General features: G+C 39.3%; 1 protein-coding gene across 2 annotated transcripts; it reads right to left on the reverse strand.

Moving 5' to 3' along the window:
* Positions 1–4,665: 4,665 nt before the first annotated feature.
* LOC132045717 (uncharacterized) lies at positions 4,666–17,795 on the reverse strand. Of its 2 annotated transcripts, none has more exons than XM_059436283.1 (10): positions 17,627–17,795; positions 10,537–10,593; positions 10,377–10,444; positions 9,577–9,791; positions 9,403–9,499; positions 6,108–6,183; positions 5,601–5,660; positions 5,466–5,516; positions 5,289–5,367; positions 4,666–4,878 (listed from the first exon to the last, which is right to left on the reverse strand). In XM_059436283.1, the coding sequence occupies exons 1-10, from the start codon at positions 17,705–17,707 to the stop codon at positions 4,802–4,804; spliced, it is 861 nt and encodes a 286-aa protein (XP_059292266.1). In that variant the 5' UTR covers positions 17,708–17,795; the 3' UTR covers positions 4,666–4,801. The 2 variants fall into 2 exon arrangements, with proteins under 2 accessions (XP_059292266.1, XP_059292267.1); XM_059436284.1 differs by having other exon boundaries at positions 9,577–9,788; positions 17,627–17,794.
* Between the last annotated feature and the right edge of the window lie 5,560 nt (positions 17,796–23,355).

Raw genomic sequence — 23,355 nt, forward strand, 5'->3', positions numbered from 1 at the left:
CGAGTATGTAAGGCATAAGAACAACATATATACATAAGAATCATGGATAAGATCCGAACTCATAAACCGAAATGACTAACCGTATGTACTTGTATGAACTAGTATCTCACCGTATCTACATAAACCGTATAATCGACAATGTCACCGCGGGCGCATAATATGCATGCTCATGCCTATCAATGAAGGTCATAATATAACTGATAGTGTTGTGGAATGCACAGCCCGATTCATCCATAATATACTAGTAGTGCCGAGGAACGTACGGCGCAATCCATAACTTAAGCTGAGGCCACATATCCTGAATGTAATCAAGAATTATCTAGAACGCTCAGACATAAGCTAAGGCCACATGTTATGTAGCACGCTCAGACATAAGCTGAGGCCACATATTGTGTAGCATGCTCAGACATAAGCTGAGGCCACATATTCTAAACATAATCAAGGATTATCTAGCACGCTCAGTCATGTCATGAAATCATCTAGAACCTTAGGCTTTGGAAATCTCTAGGATTGGAGTTATCATAAGAATCTTCAGAATTATAGACTTATGGAATTTCTAGGAGTAAAAATATTATGGATGTCATGTATGGAATCAAAACATAAGAATCATGCGTCTTCTAGTCACGGGTCAATGTGCATATGAATATGGATGCAATGCATAAATGAAATGAATACATAGAACTCTCGGAGTGACATGAGGTAGTACTATCCCCGATGTACATTCTTGGAGCTAACATAATCAATATAAGAAACCTCAAGACCCCTGAACAGAAGGAACAATCATAGACCGAAGTACTCCTACTGCTTCTAAGAGTAGAGTAATACGGAAGCTCGTTGACTTCCTTGTTCCTTCATTTTATAAGATCATGCCAAAAATGAAGGAAGGGTTAGCCTTAACATACCTTGGAATCTACCTAATGTCCAATGCGTACTTCCCGAGCTTGTAACACTACAACCAAGATAACACGAATTACAATTAGGCCATATACATCCCATACTACCCATTCCAAGTACGCATGAAACTTAACGAATTTCTACAAAGATTTCTATAATTCTTACTCCTATCCAACTCCGAAACGGTGCACAACACACAAAACATCATCAACAACAATAGTAACCATATGCAACAACATAAACAAGTGGAAATCTCTCAAAAATTCCAATTGAAACAGTCTTCACGGCAACCACATCATCAAGCTAGTTTAGGTCTTTCATATCATGTTTTCCTTCACTTTAAACTAAGGGATTCCTCCACAAACAAATTATGACAATACTTTCATATCAAAATATAATCAAATCCATGCCAAAACATCTCCCAAAACAGCCCCTAATCTTAATTTGACTCAATTAACTCTCTACTTCCTTAACTATATTTCCTTCACTTTAAATCACTAAAACTCTTGCTAATCAATGTAATAGCAAAGATAAGAATAGTATACATACCTTAAAGGGGCTGGAATTCCAAGAACCAAACTTCAAATCCAACTCCTAAGCTCAACAACTTCAATAGAAACCCTAGGAACAACTTCCCTTTCACTAGCTCGGGTTTTCGGGGCTCGAATCTTACTTGGATGATAAAGAAAGGTTGGGAGAGGATCGATAAGTATTAGGGAGTGTTTAGGGTCTGTTGGTGTGGGTTCGAATGAAAAAAATCACGAATTAGATGCATATATACATCAGCTACACCGCCTGAAAATTGGCGGGTCGTCGATGTGCATCGATGGATCGTCGACACTTCGACGGCCATAACTCCCAACGTCTAGATGCAAATTCAGATCTGTTAGTTGCGTTGGAAAGTAGACTCGCTGAACTTATGAATGCATAAGTTATGAGTTCCGTAACTCCTTGTATTCTAGGAGATATGTCTCCCCAAATTTGACCCAAAATTTCTGTCCGGAATTCTACCGAATTTTCCCAAAGTTTCAACAAACTTAATTTCTTCGATTTGCTTGACATCCAACCTTCCCGATACTTACTAAACATGATACCAAGCTCCCATGTATGAAGAATGGGCATGAATAATTCCTTAGGATCTTGACGACAACCTCGCCTTTTAAGTATTCGTCAACTAACTCACGGCGAAACTTTACATATAAAAGTACGGGGTGTAACATATAATATCCTGCCAGGCCTAAGAAGCTACGTATCTCTGTTGGCGCCGTGGGCCTTGGCCAATTCTTCACAGCCTCAATCTTTTGGGCATCCACTCTAATGCCTTCTTCCGAAATAATGTGACCTGTATTAGCCATAGAGTTCTTGAACTCACACTTGAAAAAAACTTGGCATATAGTTCTCTTTTTTCGAAGAATCCCAAGTATCACTCGTAGATGCTCGGCATGATCGCCGACTTCGCGAATAAACCAATATCATCTATAAACACAATCACGAACAAATCTGGGAATGGTCCGAATACACGATTCATCAAATCCATGAATACACACTGGGACATTAGTTAGCCCGAACGACATAACATGGAACTCATAGTGGCCATATCTCAGTCCCATCGTCGTCTTCGAATCGTCTTCTCCTTCACCCTAACCTGGTGGTATCCTGACCTCAAATCTATTTTCGAGAAGTACCTGGCGCCTTGCAATTGGTCAAACAAATCAATTCTCGGGAGCGGATACTTATACTTTACAGTCACTTTATTCAATTGCCTATAATCAATACACATCCGTAAAGAGCCATCCTTCTTTCTTACAAATAATACCGATGCTCCCCACGGTGATGTACTGGGCCTAATAAAGCCCTTCTCGTTAAATCCTTCAACTGCTCCTTCAATTCTTTTAACTCCGCAGGGGCCATCCTATAAGGAGGAATAGATATTGGCTGAGTATCTGGCAATAGGTCGATAGTGAAATCAATCTCTCTCTCTGGGGGAATGCCTGGAAGCTCATCTGGAAACTCATTATCTTACCTCATGATATTAGTTCTTCCAAGGTGAGGCATAACGATGATGGTTGTTCCATAATGTAATCGGAGGTTACCGACCTTACGTCACTCCGATAGATTTATAGCTTTTTTTGAGCTCTCATGCATGCATTATGTTATGTATAATTATGATTACACCACGCCTATATGGCCGGGCAGTCACCACTACGACAGGCGTAGTGCGCAACTATGATGATGATTACACTATGTCTATATGGCATGGGCAGACACCACTAGTGAGCGGCTTGAGATGTTTACCCCGGACGTGGGAGCCCCGGACGCGGGCTAATGATGATCACACCGTACCTGTATGGTCGGGCAGTTTATATATATGTATGCATGATATGATGTTTCTTGTTAGCATGCATGATTCCGCCTTAAGAGGCAATCCCCACGGTTCTCTCTTCGCCCTCATGTCCTCTTATTCACTTATTATGTTGATTTACATGCCTTACATACTGAGTATTGTTCGTACCGACGTCCTTTTCTTTTATGGACGCCGTGTTCATGCCTGAGTAGACGGAGACCTAGTTCGGACGGCTTGACTAGAGCCTCTCAAAGATATTTGGCAGGAGCACTCCACTATTTCGAATCGTCATTCCTTGGTATATTCTTTTGTGTATATATTGGGGGCATGGCGATGTGGTCTTATCCCACCCTCATGATTTCAATACTTAGCTAGAGGTCTTTAGATACTTATGTGTGGGTTGTAGATGTTATGAGACTTCGTCAGTGTATATTTTGTACATCATTTTGTAGCCTTGTGGGCTCATGCATATATACATATTTTGGGAGATTTGAAAATTGATTTATGACAAGTTCTATGTTGAAGATGATATATGACCAGATTGAGTATGATAGATAGCATGATAAGTGTGTTCGGTAGCCAGCTCCGGGTACCCATCATGGCCCACTAGTTGGGTCGTGACAACACCGATGGAAGAGCGTGCAGGGATGTTAACATTGATCAAGCAACTTCATACGGGCAATATACATATTTGACAGCTTAGATAGAATTTTAAACTTGTTCGAGGATGAACTATTATTTAAGAGGGAGAGAATGTAACAGCTGAATCCTTCATTTTGCATATTTGAATCTTGTTCCTTGATTTTGGGACTTACCACACAACCATATAGTGTCTTGGTACATGTCAGAATACTTTGGTTGGGAGCCGAGGAGCTAGGCTGAGTTTTGAACAAGAAATCACATTTCAGCATGCTGTATATTTTATTTTTTCTACTGTGGCTGCATTTTGCGTGAGGAACCTCACAATTGCATGTTGCTATGTCAACCTTGGTCCTAGCCAGTTTGATTGCCAATCGCAATTGTTCCATGGCCGCAATTGCGAGGCTCAAACAAATTGGTTGAGCAGAACCAAAAACCAGGAAAGCTATAAAGGCATATTAATCAAACTTCAGATGTACTCTTATGCTGGTGTCGTTCTTTTTTGTTGATATCTGTAGTTTTTGGCAGCCCTCTTATAACTGACATACAAAAATATCTTGACAATTAAAATTTGTTAAAAGGGAAAACTCAAAGGTACTTGAGACAAAATTTTCAGCTGTTTATTCATGAAATAACCACAATGCCCGTGGTTTTTGCCTCCCTGTACTTTTTTTTCATCTTACAACCATTGAAATACATTATTGCGCCATAGAAAAAAGGCAAAAGCCCAACAAGAAAAAGAACCAGAAAACTAGGAAGCCTTGATTTGATACACATACGACATTTGAAACTGCTGATACCTTGTAGCCGTTTACTAGGGTACAAAGATATGACAAACAAACAGATTAGAGCTCACCATTCTCTGAAACAGTAGTAGCTTCCTTTGTAGCATTGTTTAGACAAGTGTTACTTTCGGATGAAACGTTACTGCCCACTCTCTTCCATCTTCTTTTTCATCTTGAATTGCAATGTGGCAGGAGCACAATCCAGAGGTGTTTCACCTTATTGAAAATCAACACCAATAGATAGAATGATCATCCGAATGATAAAATAGATGCACTAAAATATTTTTAGATTGTCAAAGATCAGAATATTTGCATCCCTGAGTTTCGAACCTGTGTGCCAACTAGGGATGGACCAGCTAATTCCCAGGAGATTTCTCGGTTAACACCCAAAAAAAAAAAAAAAACTGAATATTTGCAAGCAGACAAACAGCAGTATGATTTATAAAGTATACTACCGTTTCAGCAGGAGCAGAATAATGGTTTAAAATTTAAATCATGCTCTCTTTAAAAAATGTCAAAAAATACCATTACTTAGTTATGAGGACTAGGAAACGTTATCAGGCATTTGGATGCTATCATGCAGCTCCAATTAGACAAAAAGGTTCTATCCTTTAGATATATTTTACCTTGTGAATTTTTGCAGTACAAACTTGCTCCACTCTCCATGAGGGCAAATGCTATTTCAGTTCGATTGAATACCGCTGCCTACATTAGACAATGCCACTTATAATTGTCACCCTCTAAAAGTAGAGAATTATATGTCATTGTACAATTATGTAGTTTTGAGCATGAGATAAGAGTACCAGATGTAACAATGATGATCCTTGCTTGTCAAGGTAATTTGCATCAACACCCTGATAAAATTGAGATAAAATGTCGCAACTAAGACTGACAAATGCCAAATTGAACTACAAGAGAAAGAAAGTCTACATAAATACCTGACTCAGGAGCTTCTTCGCAGCACCGACATCACCATTTTTTATTGCTTCTCTTAAACCCTGCACAAGAATTGCCCCCACAACCTATAATTTATTTTTATTTTTTTTGAGAAGGTAACAGCACAACCTATAATTTAATTTAAGGAAAAAATGAAAGAAAAAAAAAATTGACTTCCTCAACCACACAATCTACTGTTTAAAATCTACCACTGTTATAGCTTACAACAGTAAGTTCCTAATAAACTTTGTTACTCTTTAGGGCCCCTTTTGTCATTTGTGTTCTATCTTTATACAGTTACCTTGTGTTCCATGTAACTAAATGGCCCATTGGCTTCAAACATCTACAAAATGACTAGGTATCCAATTTTGTGCTTCCCAGCTTCTTCAACTACAGCTTCCTACAATTTTTCAGTTTCCCTAGAACCAAGCTACTTCAGCTATCTGTAAGTCTACTCCCCGTGAGTAAATTCAAGGTTACCACTGGAAAAGCAGGGTAAAGCACAATACCTCCCCACTGACTTCATAATCCGCTGACATTGTCTCCATATTGCAGCTGGTAGCTGGACCAATATTGAAAGTTGTACTGCAGAATATTTGCTTAATTAGTTCAGTGATTAAATTCCTAGGCCTAAGCAGGTAAAACATGGAAGAGCACCAAAGGTTATGGATTTTGAAGAAAACATCCTATTAACTAACGCTTAGCATCGAAAGTAGGAACAGAAAACAAGAAAGTGTAAGTGGGAAAATTTAAAGGGAAAGTCAGATAATAAAAGCCCAAATACTTCTCACTTCAATCCTTTTCTATACTTGTTCCAGCTCCTCTCACAAAGACTACTAATAGCCCAAATGTAAACAAACATTAAATCAGCACATATTAGCATAACCTTAATATTAGAACCTGACAATAGGGATTAACCACAAATAAGATTACATATAACCTTGGAGATGTATCAATGCACAAATGAGTCATATTTTAGTAAATATGATAATTTTAACGGGTTAAAGGTTTAGCCGATAAGGAAATTGAGTAATCCGTCCCCGCACCGATAAACCGCTAACTATAAAAAATTTATCCGTTCACCGACCATTAATCCGATAACCCAATGCCAATAAGCCAATTTTACAGTTGGGTTATCGGTTACGGTTCGGTTTTGAACAGCCCTATATGTATGTATCCTTATTTACCACCGAGCTACGGCCAGTTGGGCAATTACGCATGTATCAACGAGCTACGGCCGATCGGGCAGTTACCACTGATCAGTTGGGCAGTTAGAGGTTATGACATAGATGTTAGCCGTAGAGTGGCATTGTATATAAGTCTATTCATCACATATAACATGATCCTAGTGGCAATCCAAAAGTTTCAAGTTGATTCTTATCCCTCTTATTGATAAGGATTTATTGTTATGTTTCAGTTATGCTTTACATACTCGGTACATCATTCGTACTGACGTCTTTTTTGTTGTGGATGCTGCATTCATGCCTGCATGTGCATGTAATCAATTTGACGAGCCCTCACAATAGACGAGGTGGATATTCAGCGAAGGATCAATAAGACTCCACTTCATTCGGAATGCAGCTGAGTCTAGAAGTCATGGGGTCAGAGTTTTGCTACAGACTTATGGGGAGGCCGGGGCCCTGTCCCGACCATGTTTTGATGTCAAATACACTTAGAGGCTTTGTAGACACAGGTTCAGTATGTCAGTAGCCTGGTCGGCCCTCGTTTATGTTTCCTTTTGGGTAGTTCAGTGTTGATACTCATAGTGCCCTCCTCGACCGGTACATATAGATATACTTTGAGTATAACGGCTCGCTAATACGACGCTTGCCCACTTACAGTACATATATATCACGAGTTGTGGCCATATTGGCCCATGATAGTTTACAGAAAGAATGAGTTCGGCCTATGTATGTTCTAGTTTACGTCTAACGATCATAAGTTACAGAGTGGTTCGCTCAAGCCAATAAGGCATCGGGTGCCAACCACGCATCACCTAGATTGGGGTGTGACAAATTGGTATCAGAGCAGGTCTGTCATAAGGAGTCTACAAAACTGCGTCTAGTAGAATCTTGTTTATGGATGTGTTGTGCACCACATTTATGAATAGGAAGCTACAGGGCATTTAGGAGTCTTTACCCTTCTTTCAAATACAAATCGTGCCATAGAGCTAAGTTATAAGAGTTGAGTCAGGACTTATGTTTGTTATTGACACAGAGATGATTGCAATGAGAAAAGACTACAGCTAGGAAAGGCTAATACAACAGCAGGTAAAAGCATTAGTAGAAAGAGTTCTAGATCATGTGGCGCAGTTTGAAGTTCCTATCAGATTGTGCATACCGGATGTGCAAGTTTCATGTTTAAGAACCAAAAGATTGGGATGTGAAAAATATCATCGAGGAATTTCACAGTTTAGGGGACGAGTAACTAACTAAAGAATATCAAACGACTAAAGAATGGGGCCAGATCGAAAAGGGAAGTTAGAATGAGAGAGAGAGCTTGTTGGATATTCCGAATAAAATGAAAAGTGGGTATGGAAGCGGTTCGAACATCGGTTTGGTTTAAGTTATATGTTGATGCAACACGATGGGGAAGCATGAAAGGAACTATCTTATATCCAAATTGGGGATTGGCCGCAATTATGCATAGATAGAAAACACGTTAATACAACATAGGGTGACACGAGATGAGTATCATGATGTCGATTCTGGCATTTATATTGGCTGTTCGTGCGACACTAGGAGTTATTATTGCTTGTTGTGGCCCAGTGAGGCAGTTGTTTTGCGTTTTCTGGACTGCGCGCAGGTTTGGGATAGTTAGAATTATAGAGGAAACTCTGCCGAAATTTTTGCGAAAGTTATAAGAGTTAATTCCCTCATGTAGACATTCGAGGACGAATGTTTCTAAGGGAGGAGGATGTTACATCCCGTATTTTCACTCAATATATGCACGACTACATTGAGGTTGCCGAATGCATTTAAACGTGAGAAATGGGATTTTGGGCAAATAAAAACGAGCTGCCTGCTTACCCGACGTGCCTGCTTCACCTACATACTTCCTGTCCTACTTGCTTGAGCTACTTAACACGTGTATTAATTATCAAACGAGGACGAGACGTGTGTTTAAATGAACAAGAACCAGCATGCATGATTCACTAATTAAGCAAGTAGGTGACAAGTAGGTGCATCACCTACTTGCTAAAGGAAAGGCTACAATTAATTCCCTAAAGAAAGGGCAAAGGTGACACAGCCAAGGGACCCCTTAAGCTAGTAGCTCTCCTATTGAAAATTGGGCAACACCTTTGAGGCATATGATGATGGTGTTAATGTACATAATGATATTCGGAGGATTAACGAACTTACGTCACTCCGAAAGGTTCAGAATGTTATTCCATGTCAGCATGCATGCATATATGGTATTACTACTTACCACCGAGCTATAGTTGGTTGGGCAGGCACCTATTATGCATATATGTATGTAGGGCTGCTTATTGGGCGGATAGAGCAAATCACTACCCTTAACGGTTCGATTAATCGGTTATCGGCTTTTAATTGTACTAATCCGCTAGCCAACCGAGAAGATATTGGTTGGTCCGGTATCGGGTGAGCAATTATCGGGCGGTGTATTCGGCTAAATTTAGAGTGACAATGTTGCAATAATTAATCCTCTGTTATGTTTTTGTATATAACCTTGACTCAATTCCACACAAGTGACAACGGCTATAAAGAAAAAAAAATCTGTTTTTGAAGAAATTAGATTGGACCTATTTCTCCAAAAGGACAACTAGATATATCACAGACATACCCTTGCTTGTTTGATGTTGAAGCTCTACTTGTTGGAAGTCTAATTTCCTTCTTTGGTTTTGGATTTATGTTTACGCTTGGGTTTGGCACAACTTTTCCCTGCTGGAATTAAAAGAAAATATGAGGGATTGTTATTTGCACAAAAAGCATTTGAAGGCCAGTAAATATGTCCTTTCCTGTAGAGCGACTGATGTTGTTTGAGTAGCCGTCACTTGACATATACACAAAGGCATCCCACATTTGCATTCTGTAATGCCTAAAGGAAGAGTCTGCTTGACAGTGTCTTTGGTTTTGATATCTGCAACGGCACCGACATCTAAAGCTGAAAATGAATCTTTCAGGGAATTGACTTCATTTGCAGAAGCTATCATGCCATCTCCAATGGGTCTACTGAAAATCAGATTAGTAAAAATATGTAAGACTTTAAATGTCCTCAAAAAGAATTAAAGATAGTAATTAGCAATTCTATTAAATGATGTATAAACTGGAAAAAAAGCACCCTGTATGTAGGCAGATAATTTCTCTTCAGACTATCAACAAGAGATATATTAGAATAGTCTTTCAATCTCATCAAAGAGATTTAGGGAGGTATAGATGAATAAATCTATGGCCTCACACCACAAAGATGACAGAACATATCACGATACTGAAATATGATGATCATTGGATCAATGAATACACCAAACAGAGCCAAGAGTGGATACTCTTTCTGCTTAAGCGTGGCAGATTTCTAGTCTTTCAAGTTTCATGTACTAGTCACCAGTCACCAACAAGCTAATGTGAGTATAGAATTGCTTCCTAGATAAAAGATTCTCAATGATTGAAAAATGAGAAGATGGAATTCCAAGAATAAATTCCTCGTAGCTCTGTGACAGCATCTCTGACTTCCAAAATTTGGGGCAAAATAAGAAAAAAATTTGCCGTCAATGTTGAGAAGTATAAAACATCACGTTAATCATAATGACAGAAATTTACCGAGAGGAATTATTAAAACAATCTCCACAAACTCTAACACTTGAGTGAAGACCAAATTGTGGTAAGGCCTGAAAAGATTTTCGGTATAAGCAACAAAGGTGAGCTAACAAAAAGTATAAAATAGGCTTAGGAAAAGGTGCATAGAACAAATAGAACTCACCATCTGATATGCTGAATGTTCAGCACACAATGTTCGGCCGCAACATCTGCAATGGTGCTACAGGAGATGATGAAGACAGTCAGGTACAATATTTGGAACTATTTCTTTCTTTTTTTTTTTTTTTGGGGGTTGGGGGGGGGGGGGGAGGAATTAGAAAGTAATCACAATATCTGTAACTAATTTAAAATAACGGCAGAAACCTTGCTCAGTCCCTGCAGGTTAATTAAACAGGTGATAAGGAAAAGGCTCAACAATACGGACGATAGGAAAGAAATTATTAGGCCTAAAGGAACATAAAGACAGGTATTATCAAACAAAATAAAGCCAAGTCCAATAACAAACCAGCGAACTTGATATGCATAATATTTTAAATCTTGTGATTTCAGAAGCTAAGTTCATGCATGATACCATAAGGGAAACAGCATCTAGTCAAGTCGCTAATGTTAGGGGATTGTCGCTAGTGTTGGAAGAAGATGAAACCACTAATAATACACCTGGAGGAAGAGATATGTCACAGCATCCATGGCACTTCTCTTTTTTCTTATGGTACACTGGCTCACCTTCTTCATTTGTAGCCTACTTAAGGCATGAAACTGAAAATAGGAGATATCAAGACATGGAAATACAGTCCTATAATTGATCTGAATCTCATGGGTTTGGTGGAACATGAGCTATTCATGAAGGTCCAACTTGTCAAATGAACAAATATCCCCATGGTACTGCTCGTTGAATTATTAAGGGATGGAACTGTGATTTTGTCTCTAAGATAGCATTTTGTTGTGTCAATTTAACAGAATTACTGCTTAGCAATTCCATGTTTCGATCTTGAATTAATTTTTTGCATTTTAGATCCATAAAACAACTCAGCATGTGTAAGCTAGCTGACACTGCTGGTAGGCAGGCAATCAGCGAAAAAATAGCAAAGTTATGAAGAATCCTCGCAATACAGAATATATGGTTGAGACGTGCTCACCTCGGCACGCGTTACATCGGCCTAAGATGAGGTTAAATGGAGCGTCATGGTCAATGAACATTCATATAGTCGAGCCCAACTTGTTTGGTATTGAAGCAAAGTTTGATTAGGGGTTATTGATGCAATGTTGAAGCTGAGAAAGAGCTAGCTCAAGCAGTTACTCTGTGGTGGAATCAGTTGCAGAATTAGTTAAGCAGTTAGAATTCAAAAGTTAAGTTAATCTTGTTCACTGTTAGTTAGTCCAGTTAGTTCGCAAGTTAGTTACAGGATTTGATGATTCAATCTTAGTTCATTCATTCATTTCGATCATGTATAAGTACAGCTTGCAATTGTACATTTGAGCTCATTCAGTGAAATATAATCTCTCCCTCTTTTCTATAATCTTCTCTCAACTAACATCTCAGATTCCCCTGAGTTAGTTCCCATCTTCCTCGAGTCTTCTCAACTGGATTAACTACTTCCACTCGAGATCTTCTTGTTGCATCAATTGGTATCAGATCTATTGATTCTCGGCTTAGTTATCATGGCACACGATAAGAATCGAGATAAGCCCACTGAAGAAATGGAAGGCAAGCTCTCACAGATTTAAGAGAAGCTCAGAAACTGATGGAAGGGATGATCAATATGAATGATCGAAATGTTCAAACTGATAAGGAATTGATCAAGATCATTGGATGTATAAGGCAGAAGGAAAGGGACATTGAACAATGTAGAGCTGAATCTTCTGTGGACGGTGCTTGTTCTAGGGATTCAAGGCAGATGAATCAAGCCAAGGAATTTCAAATAGGGCCTGCTGCAAACAGTAATTACTTCACTCGATACTCTAGAGTAGAGTTTCCTCGATTTTGTGGGCATGATCTGAGGACATGGCTGTATAGTGGATCTATCCTTCTCCATGGATGAAGTTCCTTTTGATCAAAGGGTGAGAATAACTTTTATTCATTTGGATGGTGAAGCTATTGCTTGGAGTTCTAGGAATACACCCCTAGAACCTACTTGGACAGAGTATGTTTTAGCTTATAAATGAGAGGCTCGGGATGGGTCTGAAAAATCAATAAAGACCATTAAGAATCTACAGCTAACTGGCAGTGTGAGGAACTATCAGCTGAATTTGATAGGTATTAACTAGGGTCAATCTGTTAAATGAAAAAGCTATTACCTACTTCTTAGGGGAATTAAAACCTGAATTGAATAGGTCTGTTAGAATTCAGGCGCCACGAACACTAATGCAAGCTTACAAGATTGCTAAGCTACTGGAAGAAGTCTTTGAAGCACAGGCACAGTCGTGGCAAATTAGATCTACTGACAGAAATCAGAATGCTATCTTATATAATTAACCCCCTCCTAAATTCCAGGATTCTGAAAGGCCCCCTTTAACCAATTCTTCTTTCAAGAAACCTTTTGAATCACCCAATAATAGACCTAACAGATTCCATAATGGTAACCCCAGTAGAAGGTTACTAACTGCAGTTGAGATGGATGAGAAAAGGGCAAAGAGACTGTGTTTTCTCTGTGAAGAAAAGTATGTATCTGGGAATAATTGTAAGGCTAAGAAGCAGTTATTCTTGGTGGAAGTGAATGAAGAAGATGAAGTATTGGGTGAGGAGGAATTGGATCAGGTTCGAGAAGGAAGCAATGATTCAGATGAATATATGACCATTTCTTTACAGGCATTCACTGGTGTCATTATTGGAGTCACTGGTTACCATGAGAAGAAACCTTTACAGGATCTGATTGACACAGGTAGTACCCATAATTTCATTGATGAAGAAGTAGCAAGCAAGTTAGGATGCAAGGTTAGTTCTATAATGTTAGAGGATGTGGGTGTAGCTGATGGTAGGAAGGTGCAAACTGTCTTAGTTTGCAGGAACCTTTAGTGGCTGTTACAGAGAACTACCTTCTCTTCTGATTTTCTGCTCTTGCCTCTAGAAAATGTTGACATAGTTCTAGGAGAGCAGTGGCGGAATACTCTAGGCAGGATCCTTTTTTACTTCAGGAGCAGGACTACTGAATTCATGCACCAGCGGAAGAAGCATGTTTTAAGAGAGGCTATTACTTAGAGCTCAGGACAACTAAAGCAAAGGCATTGAACAAGAAGACTGGTGAGCAGGTCCAGTTCTTTATGCTGACCTTCGTCATAGATACAGAAGCAAATTTCCAATGTAACAGTATTCATGCTGCCCAAGGCACTGAAATTCCCTATCTTAGCCACCTTAATGGAACAGTACAGTTGTATCTTTGAGATTCCTACTGCATTACCTACCCATAGAGGCCCTTTGATCATAGAATACCACTCAGACTCAGCTGCACATGTAAGTAAAAGGCCTTACAGATATCTTGGGGTAAAGAAGGATGTTATTGAAAAACTTGTGCAGGAGATGTTGGATCAAGGGGTAATCCAGCATAGCACCAGCCCATATGCTTCACCAGTTGTGTTAGTGAGGAAAAATGATGGCAGTTGGGGTTTTGTGTTGATTACAGGGATTTGAATCACTTGAGTCTTGACTGCAAAAGACAAGTTTCGCATTCCAATAATAGAAGATTTGTTGGGTGAGTTGGGAGGTGCAAAAGTGTTCTCTAAGAATGATCTTAGAGCTGGTTATCACAAGCTAAGAATGGCAGAAGCAGACACACACAAGACAGCCTTTAAGACTCATGAAGGGCGAGTTCTAGGTTATTCCCTTTGGCTTAACCAGTGCACCATCTTCATTTCAAAGTCTTATGAAAACTGTTTTTAAACCTCTCCTTTTCTTTGATGATATACTGATTTACAGTATGGATATTTCTGATCATTTGGTGCATTTTAAGGTTATATTTGAGATTATGAAGCTACACAATTGTATGCTAAGGCATCTAAGTGTATTTTTGGAGTGCCTGAAGTGCAGCACTTAGGTCATTTTATAAAAGCTAAAGGAGTAGCTACTGACCCTAAGAAAATCTTAGTTATTCAGGCTTGGGCTATTCCCACTATTGTTAAGCAGTCAAGGGGCTTTCTTCGTTTGGCAGGATACTATATGAGGTTCATAATAGAGTTTCGTGCTACCTGCGAACCACTAAATGAGTTACTTAAGAAGGATAGTTTTGCTTGCACTAAGGAAGCTACTGCAGCTTTTGATAGACTCAAAAAGGCACTGGTTATTGCACTTGTTCTAGCATTGTCTGACTATGATAAAACATTCATCATTGAGACTAATGCAAGTGGTACGGGAATTGGTGTTGTTTGAAGTAGCAAGGGCATCCAATTGCCTATATCAGCAAATCATTAGCCCCTAGCACCAGTCAATGTGTGTATGATAGAGAGTTGTTGGCTCCTCATCTTTGTTGTGACCAAATGGTCTCACTACTTGCTGGAAAGGCATTTTGTTGTAAGAACTGATCAAAAGGTTTTGAAGCATTTGCTTGAGTAAAAAATAGACACTGAGTTCCAAGTGGCTGGAATCTCCAAGCTTATGGCTTTTGACTTTTCCATTGAGTATAAAAAAGCGAAATGAAATCTAGGTTGTTGATGCCTTGTCTAGAAACCAAGGGGCTGAGCTTTAGGCCATATTTTTTGTAGACTCCTCATGGTTCCTTGTATGATCAGATTAAACAGTCGTGGTAGTCGATCCTGTATTGTAGACAGTGATCACTAAACTTCAAGTGCAACTTTACAAGTCTTTTACTTGGCTCAATTCTCAACTTAGGTGGAAGGGCAGACTGATTGTAAGGCAAACTATTATTCACGTATGGCACTCTACACCTTAGGGTGGTCACTCAGGAATGGATGTACTATCAAGCGATTGCAGTCCCTCTTTTACTGGAAGTCAGTGGCTCAGGATATCAGGAGTTTCATCAGCAAATGTGATGGGTCTCAGAGACACAAGTATGGTACAGCTGCATATCCTGGTCTTATTCAGCCTCTTCCTATTCATGATGGTGTGTGCACTAACACCAGTCTGGATTTCATAGAAGGTCTTTCTAACTCTAATCTAAGGGCAAGGATTTTATTCTAGTGGTGGTTGATTGACTGAGTAAATATGGACACCTTCATGTGCTTACAACACCCTTATACAGCCCAAACAGTGGCCCATGTTTCCTATTTAATGTGTTCAAATTACATGGTAGGCCAATTACTATTATAAGTTACAGGGATCCTATACTTTTGAGTTCATTTTGGCAGGAGCTATTTGCCTTACAGAGGGTGCAGCAGCATAACTCTACAGCTTACCATCCTCAAACAGATGGTCAGATAGAGACTTAGAACAGGACCTTGGAGACTTATCTCAGGTGTTTTTTATCAGATAATCCACAGGAATGGGCTATTTATTTGCCACTTGATGAATGATGGTACAATACCACTCATCACTTTGCACACTTTATGATGTTTTATATGGTCAAAAACCTCTCATTCACCTTCCTTATTTGCTTGGAGAAGCTCACACTGTTATAGTTGATAGGTCTTTGGGGGCTAGAGAGGACGTCATTGAGCTACTGAAGTGTCATTTGTCTAGAGCTCAGCATAGGATGAGGGACACGACCAACAAACAAAAATCAGACAGGAAGTTTGTTGTGGCTAACTAGGTTTACTTGAAGTTACAACCCTATAGACAAGTGTCTGTGGCTACTAGACCATTCAACAAGTTAGCAACCAAGTATTTTGGTCCCTATCCTATTGTTGCTAAGGTTGGTGAGGTTGCTTACAAGCTATTACTGCCTGCAGATGTGCTTATCCATCCATGTTTCTCAACTTAGGAAATGTCATGAGGTTCCTGATGTTGTTAGCCATCCACCTGTACTTCACATGTCAAATCCCAATTGTCCTATGCCTGAGACTATTATGGAGAGGAGAATGGTGAAAAGGGGTAATAAAGTTGTGTCTAGGTTTTGGTCAAATGGCTTGACATTGGTGCTGCCCAGTCTACTTGGGAATTTCCTTCTGATCTGCAACACATATTTCTTTCATTCAACCTTGGGGATAAGGGTGGTCTTCATTAGGGGGTAGTAAAGCAATATTGAAGCTGAGAAGAGCTGACTCGAGCAGTTACTCAGCGGTGGAATCAGTTGCAGAATAGTTAAGTGTTTCAATTTATAAAGTACTAATGTACTTATCTACCTAGACTTCAAGATTTTGCTTTAAACTTTTCTTGAATTGACCACTATTGGTAAATTGAAGAAACTAATGGATAATATTGTCATATTAGTCAAATATATAATGCATTTTGATCAAATTCTAGAAAGTATGTTGACCAAATTTCTTCCTAGAGAGCCAATTAGAGGAGTGAGTCAAATAATTGAAAACTTATCGACTGGTACATTTCTTGTTTTTCCTTCTCCAGTATTTTCTCCTAGCACATTGAACAATAGAGAAGAGAACCAACATTAACAAAAAGACAGGAAACTTTTCTCATACATTTCTATACTTTCTGTTTTAAAGATAAGGCGTTTTCACAAAAACATATTCTTGCAAAAAAGGGCATAGGAAAAATATTACCCTTCTCTTCATGGGTACTAACTGCAACCATTATGAAATTTTGTTAAAACAGTCATATTAACATTATTTCTTAATTTTGACTGGGCATTGTTTTTAGAATAAAAAGGGATGGGTCAGGTAGGTATAGGGGTTGGGATGGATTCAAAACTGGCCCAGATTCTTAATTCGTGTTCCAACTAAACAAAATACGGTGAATGACAATTTAAACTAATTAGGTCAAGGAAAGTGACTTTTGGATGATAAAACCAAGATAGATAACTTTGATTGTCAATTACCCCAAGTTGAGTGATGATCTGAGCAATTAACACTAATGGCTTAATATCTGGGCCCTCAACTAATAGTAATAGTTAATAGTGCAGTTGTCCCTTCTCCTTTGTTGGGAAACAATACAAATGTTTTTTGACAACCTGATTGTCAATACTCGTAACTGTATTAATTTACTGGTGAATTGGGTACATTACAGAACTAGTCCGTGAAAGATATCAATCATTATGTGTTCCCAAACGATCATTCCTTTAGTCAATTCTTATCGCTGAAAAGGAAATAACTCAGCTTTTTGCAAAATAATTGAAAGATGGGAAATGAACATATCAAAAACGTCAACTGAAAATTTTTAAAAATGTTGAGTGATGAGATCCAAAGAGTACCCGTCGGCGGAAGGTGTTGAAGCTGCAACTGCAGATATCACAACGTGATGCCTCTTGGAATGGCGGTGGTTCCGACGACATCCTCCTATCTCTCTATCTCGATTCCCTGATATTTTCTTCTGCTACTATTTCACCCTTTTTCCACTAACTCTTTTCTCTTTATTTTCTTTTTATTATATTTCTTTTTATCTGGTTGAGCCTAAACTTATAACGTCAGCATATAAGCATTTTTAGCTTATACGCATTTGGTAAGCACTTATAAACACTGACTTATAAGCCAAAATCAGTTAAAAGTCATAAATTGGTCATCTCGAACTTTTGAATTGTCAGTGTATAAACATTTTTTGTTTGATCAAATATTTTATTATTTTATTATTCATATATTTTGTAATTCTCAATATATCTTTCTAAAACAAAATTCCTAACTTCTCTTTTCCTCTGTATTTGTTGTTCCTACTTTTTTATGAATGAATTAGGATAAAAGGCTAAAAGGTAGTTGAGTGTTGTCCGTAGTATTATTCTTGTAGTTTTTTGTCCTTCCATTTCTGTTACTATTTGTTGTTTCTTGTACTTCGATTATCGTACTATTATATGACAGTTTGTAACATCCCGTAAATCCGTATGGAATATGAAAGCGTTATACGAGTTGTTTTGAACCTTATAAGTTAGGTTATGTTCACAATTCGGGACTTAGGAACCAAAACGGGGAGTGTTGGGGTGAAGAATCCCATTTCAACGGAAATTGGGAGATTTTATGACAAAAGTACAACCCGTACTTCAAAGTACAGACGCTCTGTGGGCGTTCTTTGGCCTTTACAAATCTGAACTCTCTGAAAAATTTAGGGGAAGTACGGCCCGTACTTCAAAGGACGGGACGTCCTTTATGCCCGTCCTTTCCCCGTGTCTCAACAATTGCTCTCTATAAAATTCTTGGAAGAACGGCTCGTACTTGAAAGTATGTCCCGTCCTTTTTGGATGTACTTATCCCGCATCAACCAGAAACTATAAAAACGTGGGTTCAGTTAATTTTGTCACTTTTCACCTGTTCAAAAACCCTAAGCACGAAAATTACTTCTCAAAACCTCTTATTTCAAGGGAGCAGCAAGATAATCTAATTCAAGGGAATTCAAGCTAGGATTTGGGTGATTATCCTCTAGGAAAGTAACTTGTTGAACTACAGATAACGTAATTAAGGTATGTCTCTCTTTTGAAAACTGGTTTTGGATGTAGGTGTCACGACCCAACCCCGTAGGCCGCGACTAGTGCCCGATCTGGGCACCCGTACACACCCATTAACCCGAAATAACGTACAAGTAGCTTATACCGTGTACAAATTACAAATATTTACAGAAAAGTGGAAAATCGCCCCAAAGCTGTCACAAATGTACAGATATACATATCGTTATCATAATCCAACAGATAATATCACAAATAAGCCGATAAGGCTATCATAGTATAGGGGGACGTCCAAATCACAAATTACACAGACACGACTGAACAGTGAATACCCATAACCAACACAACATCACTTTGAGTCATTAAACTTGCATTTTTTCTCATAGAATCCACAACGACGACAACTAAAATACTAACGACGATTTGTCCATTCTCAACTACACAAAGGGGACCATCTTCGGCCAACACCATACAAACACATATAGATGATTTTCATTCTTTTCTTCACACTACAACAATCAAAACATGCTAATTAGAATTAATACATTGCTTTTGTCAAAGACACATGCTTGTCGATCCACGGCCAAACACCACATTACACACACACACACACACACACACACACACACACACACACACACACACACACACACACACACACACACACACACACACACACACACACACACACCTCAACTTCACATGCAACTTTTTCATGAATTTCATCCATTTTAGCACACACACACACACACACCCCCCCCCACACACACACACACACACACACACACACACACACACACACACACACACACACACACACACACACACACACACACACAACACACATCCACACACACACACACACACAAGATTAAACTCACCTTCCTTCACAACTTTTCAACTTGCCTAAAGTTGGCCAAGGATGAAAGCAGTAGTCTATCTTTGAAACAACAACTCCACATTAATAAGCACCCTTGAATTAGTAAGTTTGCTTGAAGAAACAATTTTTTCTTGGCTAAATTTTGGTCTTGATTTCTCAAGGGCTTGGCCGAATAGCCCTTCTTTTCTCCTCCAAGTTTTTTTCTTGATTATTCTAGAAATGAAAGTGAGGAAGATGACTTATTAGTCATCTTTTAAATTGCCAAGTTTTAACCATCCATGTGGCCATGGCCCACCCAAGGTGGCCGGCCACACGGTCCCTCAATTTCTTTTTCTTTTTTTGTTTTTCTTAAGAGTAATACACCTTCCAAAAATAGCATACTTTCCAAAAATGGAATTTGACCCCAAATGTTTCCTTAACATTTCCATGCCAATAAAATCATACACAACTTAAGCCTTTAAAGCAAACAAAAGTCTCTACTTCGTATCTCGGGATAGTCTTATTCCCAACTTATCGTAATTCACTCAAGTTGTCCCGTTGATCAAAATACAGGATATAACATCCTCCCCCCCCTTTAGAACATTCATCCTCGAATGTTAAACTAACCCTATGGACCTTACAAATGCTTCGGGGGAGGGTCCTCTTTTTTTTTCGGCTATCACGTATACTCCACTCATTAATCAACATGACCCATCTGGGAATTTGAATTACTTGAAGACATAGGAAACAAATAGGAATACGTATCCTTCATCCTTTTCCTGATATTGTTCCGCCACGATATCTTACGGAAGTCATGCCTTTAGCACACGACCTTCTCACCTGCCAAACCAGTATAATGATGGGTTGTTTCGTGTAGGATGACCCCCTTTTTTTTCGCTTGGATACCATCTATAAGAGATACTTTTGGAGGGGTCGCCTATACCTTTACGAAACATTGGCGTGTGGGGGACCGGGACGCGCGTCTCTAATTCAAAGTAGAGTTTAACTCATAGCAAGCCTTGCCTATTTTTCGAACGATCTGATAAGATCCAACATACCTCGGACTGAGCGTCCCCTTCCTGCCGAACCTCACAGCACCCTTCAAGGGTGACACTTCCAAGGATACCCAATCGTCGACCTGCCCTTTCTACCATACTAAGCTTCATACGGCTCTCTGGATGCCAGAATGGTAGGTATTATTATATTCGAACTCGCAAGTGGCAAATAATCATCTTTTGCCCTCGAAGATTAGCAACGTGAGTTCGCAAAGATGTTCCTTAACGTCCGAATAGCCTGTTTGGTTTATCCGTTAGTCCGAGAGTGGCACATCTTGCGTCGAGATTCATCAGCGACCTCATCCTTTCTGGAGTGACCTCCAGAGGTTGGCTGTAATTGAACTTCTCCGTCTGAGATCATAGATGTGGGAGCTTTATGAAGTTTCTCTATATAATCGCGCATATCCTTTAACTGGATACGTGGTCTTGAATATCTTCGTACCGACTCCTTGCGGTTTAACAATCGGCGTCATCGGTCCTTATGCCTTTGTTTTTTACCGTTTACATTCGAATGCTCACCCAACCTAATTTTGTCGCTAGTGCGTACAATGGTTATGTCCTTCAAACTATTCCTCCGATTCCTTCTACGGACTATTTTCCCCGATCTAAAGTAGGTATACACGTAATGGCTCGCGCCTTCGCTATCCTTTGCGGTGTACCACTACACTTATGGCAACTCATAATCCGAGTTCAAACTAAATCTTTGGGCTCTCGTTACAACCTCTCCTTAAGCTTTTTGCCACAACTGTTTCTCTAACCTTTGTCCCTCAAACCTTACCCTACAACCTAAAAGCATAGGGCTACGAAAATCCTTACTCCTTTTCGATTCTCTCATAGCGCAATACGTGTCTTCAATTCCCTTTTATTGGTGATCGTTTTGAATTCTGGCTCCAAGCTAATAAATTCCCCTTCAAGTCCAATATGTTCTCCCCCGCCTAATAAGCGGGGTTCAATGCACCAATAGTTTTTTTTTTTTTTTTTTTGATATACGTCGCCTTTGCACTTATTCTTCGAGGGTTAGGAATTTCTTAGCACTTGTTGCGCACGACCTAATCTTCTTTCCTTTACTTCTCATTTTTCGTTATGGTCATTGTTCTTTAGTTCCACTTGTTGAAGTCTATTCGCTAACCTCATACCTTCCTCTCTTCTTACCCCATACTACCACGCTCTATCCCTCTCACACGCCCTAACCTCGAATTTTTATCCAATTAGTGTCGTGCTTTGCCCGTCGTCTCTCTTGGAGGCTTCACCCTTCCCCGTTCCTTACCCCCGTCGATTAATGCCTTCCAATATGTCTCAACATCGATTGCTGGGATTCAACATAGCCACATAAGGGATATCATATACATACATATACACAATCATTACCATCTTATTCGCAAAATGTTTCCATCATCATTTAGCTTACCCTGTTTCTAAAGCTATAATGCACCTTCCTCCGTTTTCCTTTGATTGCCCGTCTCGTTCTACATGACCTCTTAAGGTTTCCCGCTACTGCGGTACTCTAATAGTTCCTTAGGTTAACCTAGCCTCTCATTTGCTTCTTACGACCGAGTTTGTAAAACTTCCCGGAAAACTTCCCGAAGTGAGTCACCCATCGAAATTGCTCCCACTCAAGACGCTTAACTTTGGGATTCGATGAAATTCGATGTTCTAACGTTAATATGATCGCGTCAACCTCGCCACATGACCTTGACACATAATTTGGAGTAAGTTGAAGTCCGGCTGCATTCCGTAACGCCCCATAACACATCTCGTCGATTTAAAAAGTCTCTTTACTCCAATCAATAACTTCCTAATACTCGTAGTCATTCCGTATTCTCGTTAAAAGTGGCATTTATATTCCAATGATAAGTGTCCGAAATTCCCTTAGAGTAATATTTTTATCCCAACTTTGTACAAACTGGCTTCTCTTGATAAAATTATATTGCATCATCTGTTCTCTTATGCCTACCGTCTTTGTCCATGATCATCACCTTCTAAAAGTGGAGTCGTATGCCTGTGCGTATCCCTTTGTGCTTTATGTCTTTTTACCCTTACTATATATCCAACGTGAGCTTCTAACTTACCTAGAACACCAAATCCGTCTCAACAATGGTCTTGCCATATCGCTCCGTCGTACTACACCTTTAGAGTCATGACTATGTATTCTCCTTGCGTTTCATATTTGTACTCATTTATTTATGCCTGTCTTGGGTGTTTTCCTTAGTATTCCCTTACCATATTTCCCCAGTCTATGTTCATCCTTTTCTGCGCACGAGGAGCTTTATAATACTGCTACATTTTCGGAAATATTGCTCCTACCTAATCCCTTTCTCATTTTCAAATCATATTCTGTTCACCCCTATTTGCTCTCATATTCCTATCGTGCTAGTCATTTCCTCGATCGCCCCTCTTCGTTGTTCGTCTCTCTCCTCGGTCCTTCACCATTCCGACACCGATATTACTCGTGTTCACGGCCGCACCCGTCATCATCTATTACCGCATCGTTATCTTACCCTTCTTTTTTATCTCTTCCTTCCAATTAATCCCTTCTTTCCTTTTTTTTTTGACCACTAGCTCACCTTCATACTTTAGTCACACATATCACGTCGTATCCTTTAGTCGCTTCCTCGCCAAACTGTACGCATTTTCATAAT

Source organism: Lycium ferocissimum, unplaced genomic scaffold (genome assembly GCF_029784015.1).
Source record: "Lycium ferocissimum isolate CSIRO_LF1 unplaced genomic scaffold, AGI_CSIRO_Lferr_CH_V1 ctg7767, whole genome shotgun sequence".
Lineage (NCBI taxonomy): Eukaryota > Viridiplantae > Streptophyta > Magnoliopsida > Solanales > Solanaceae > Lycium > Lycium ferocissimum.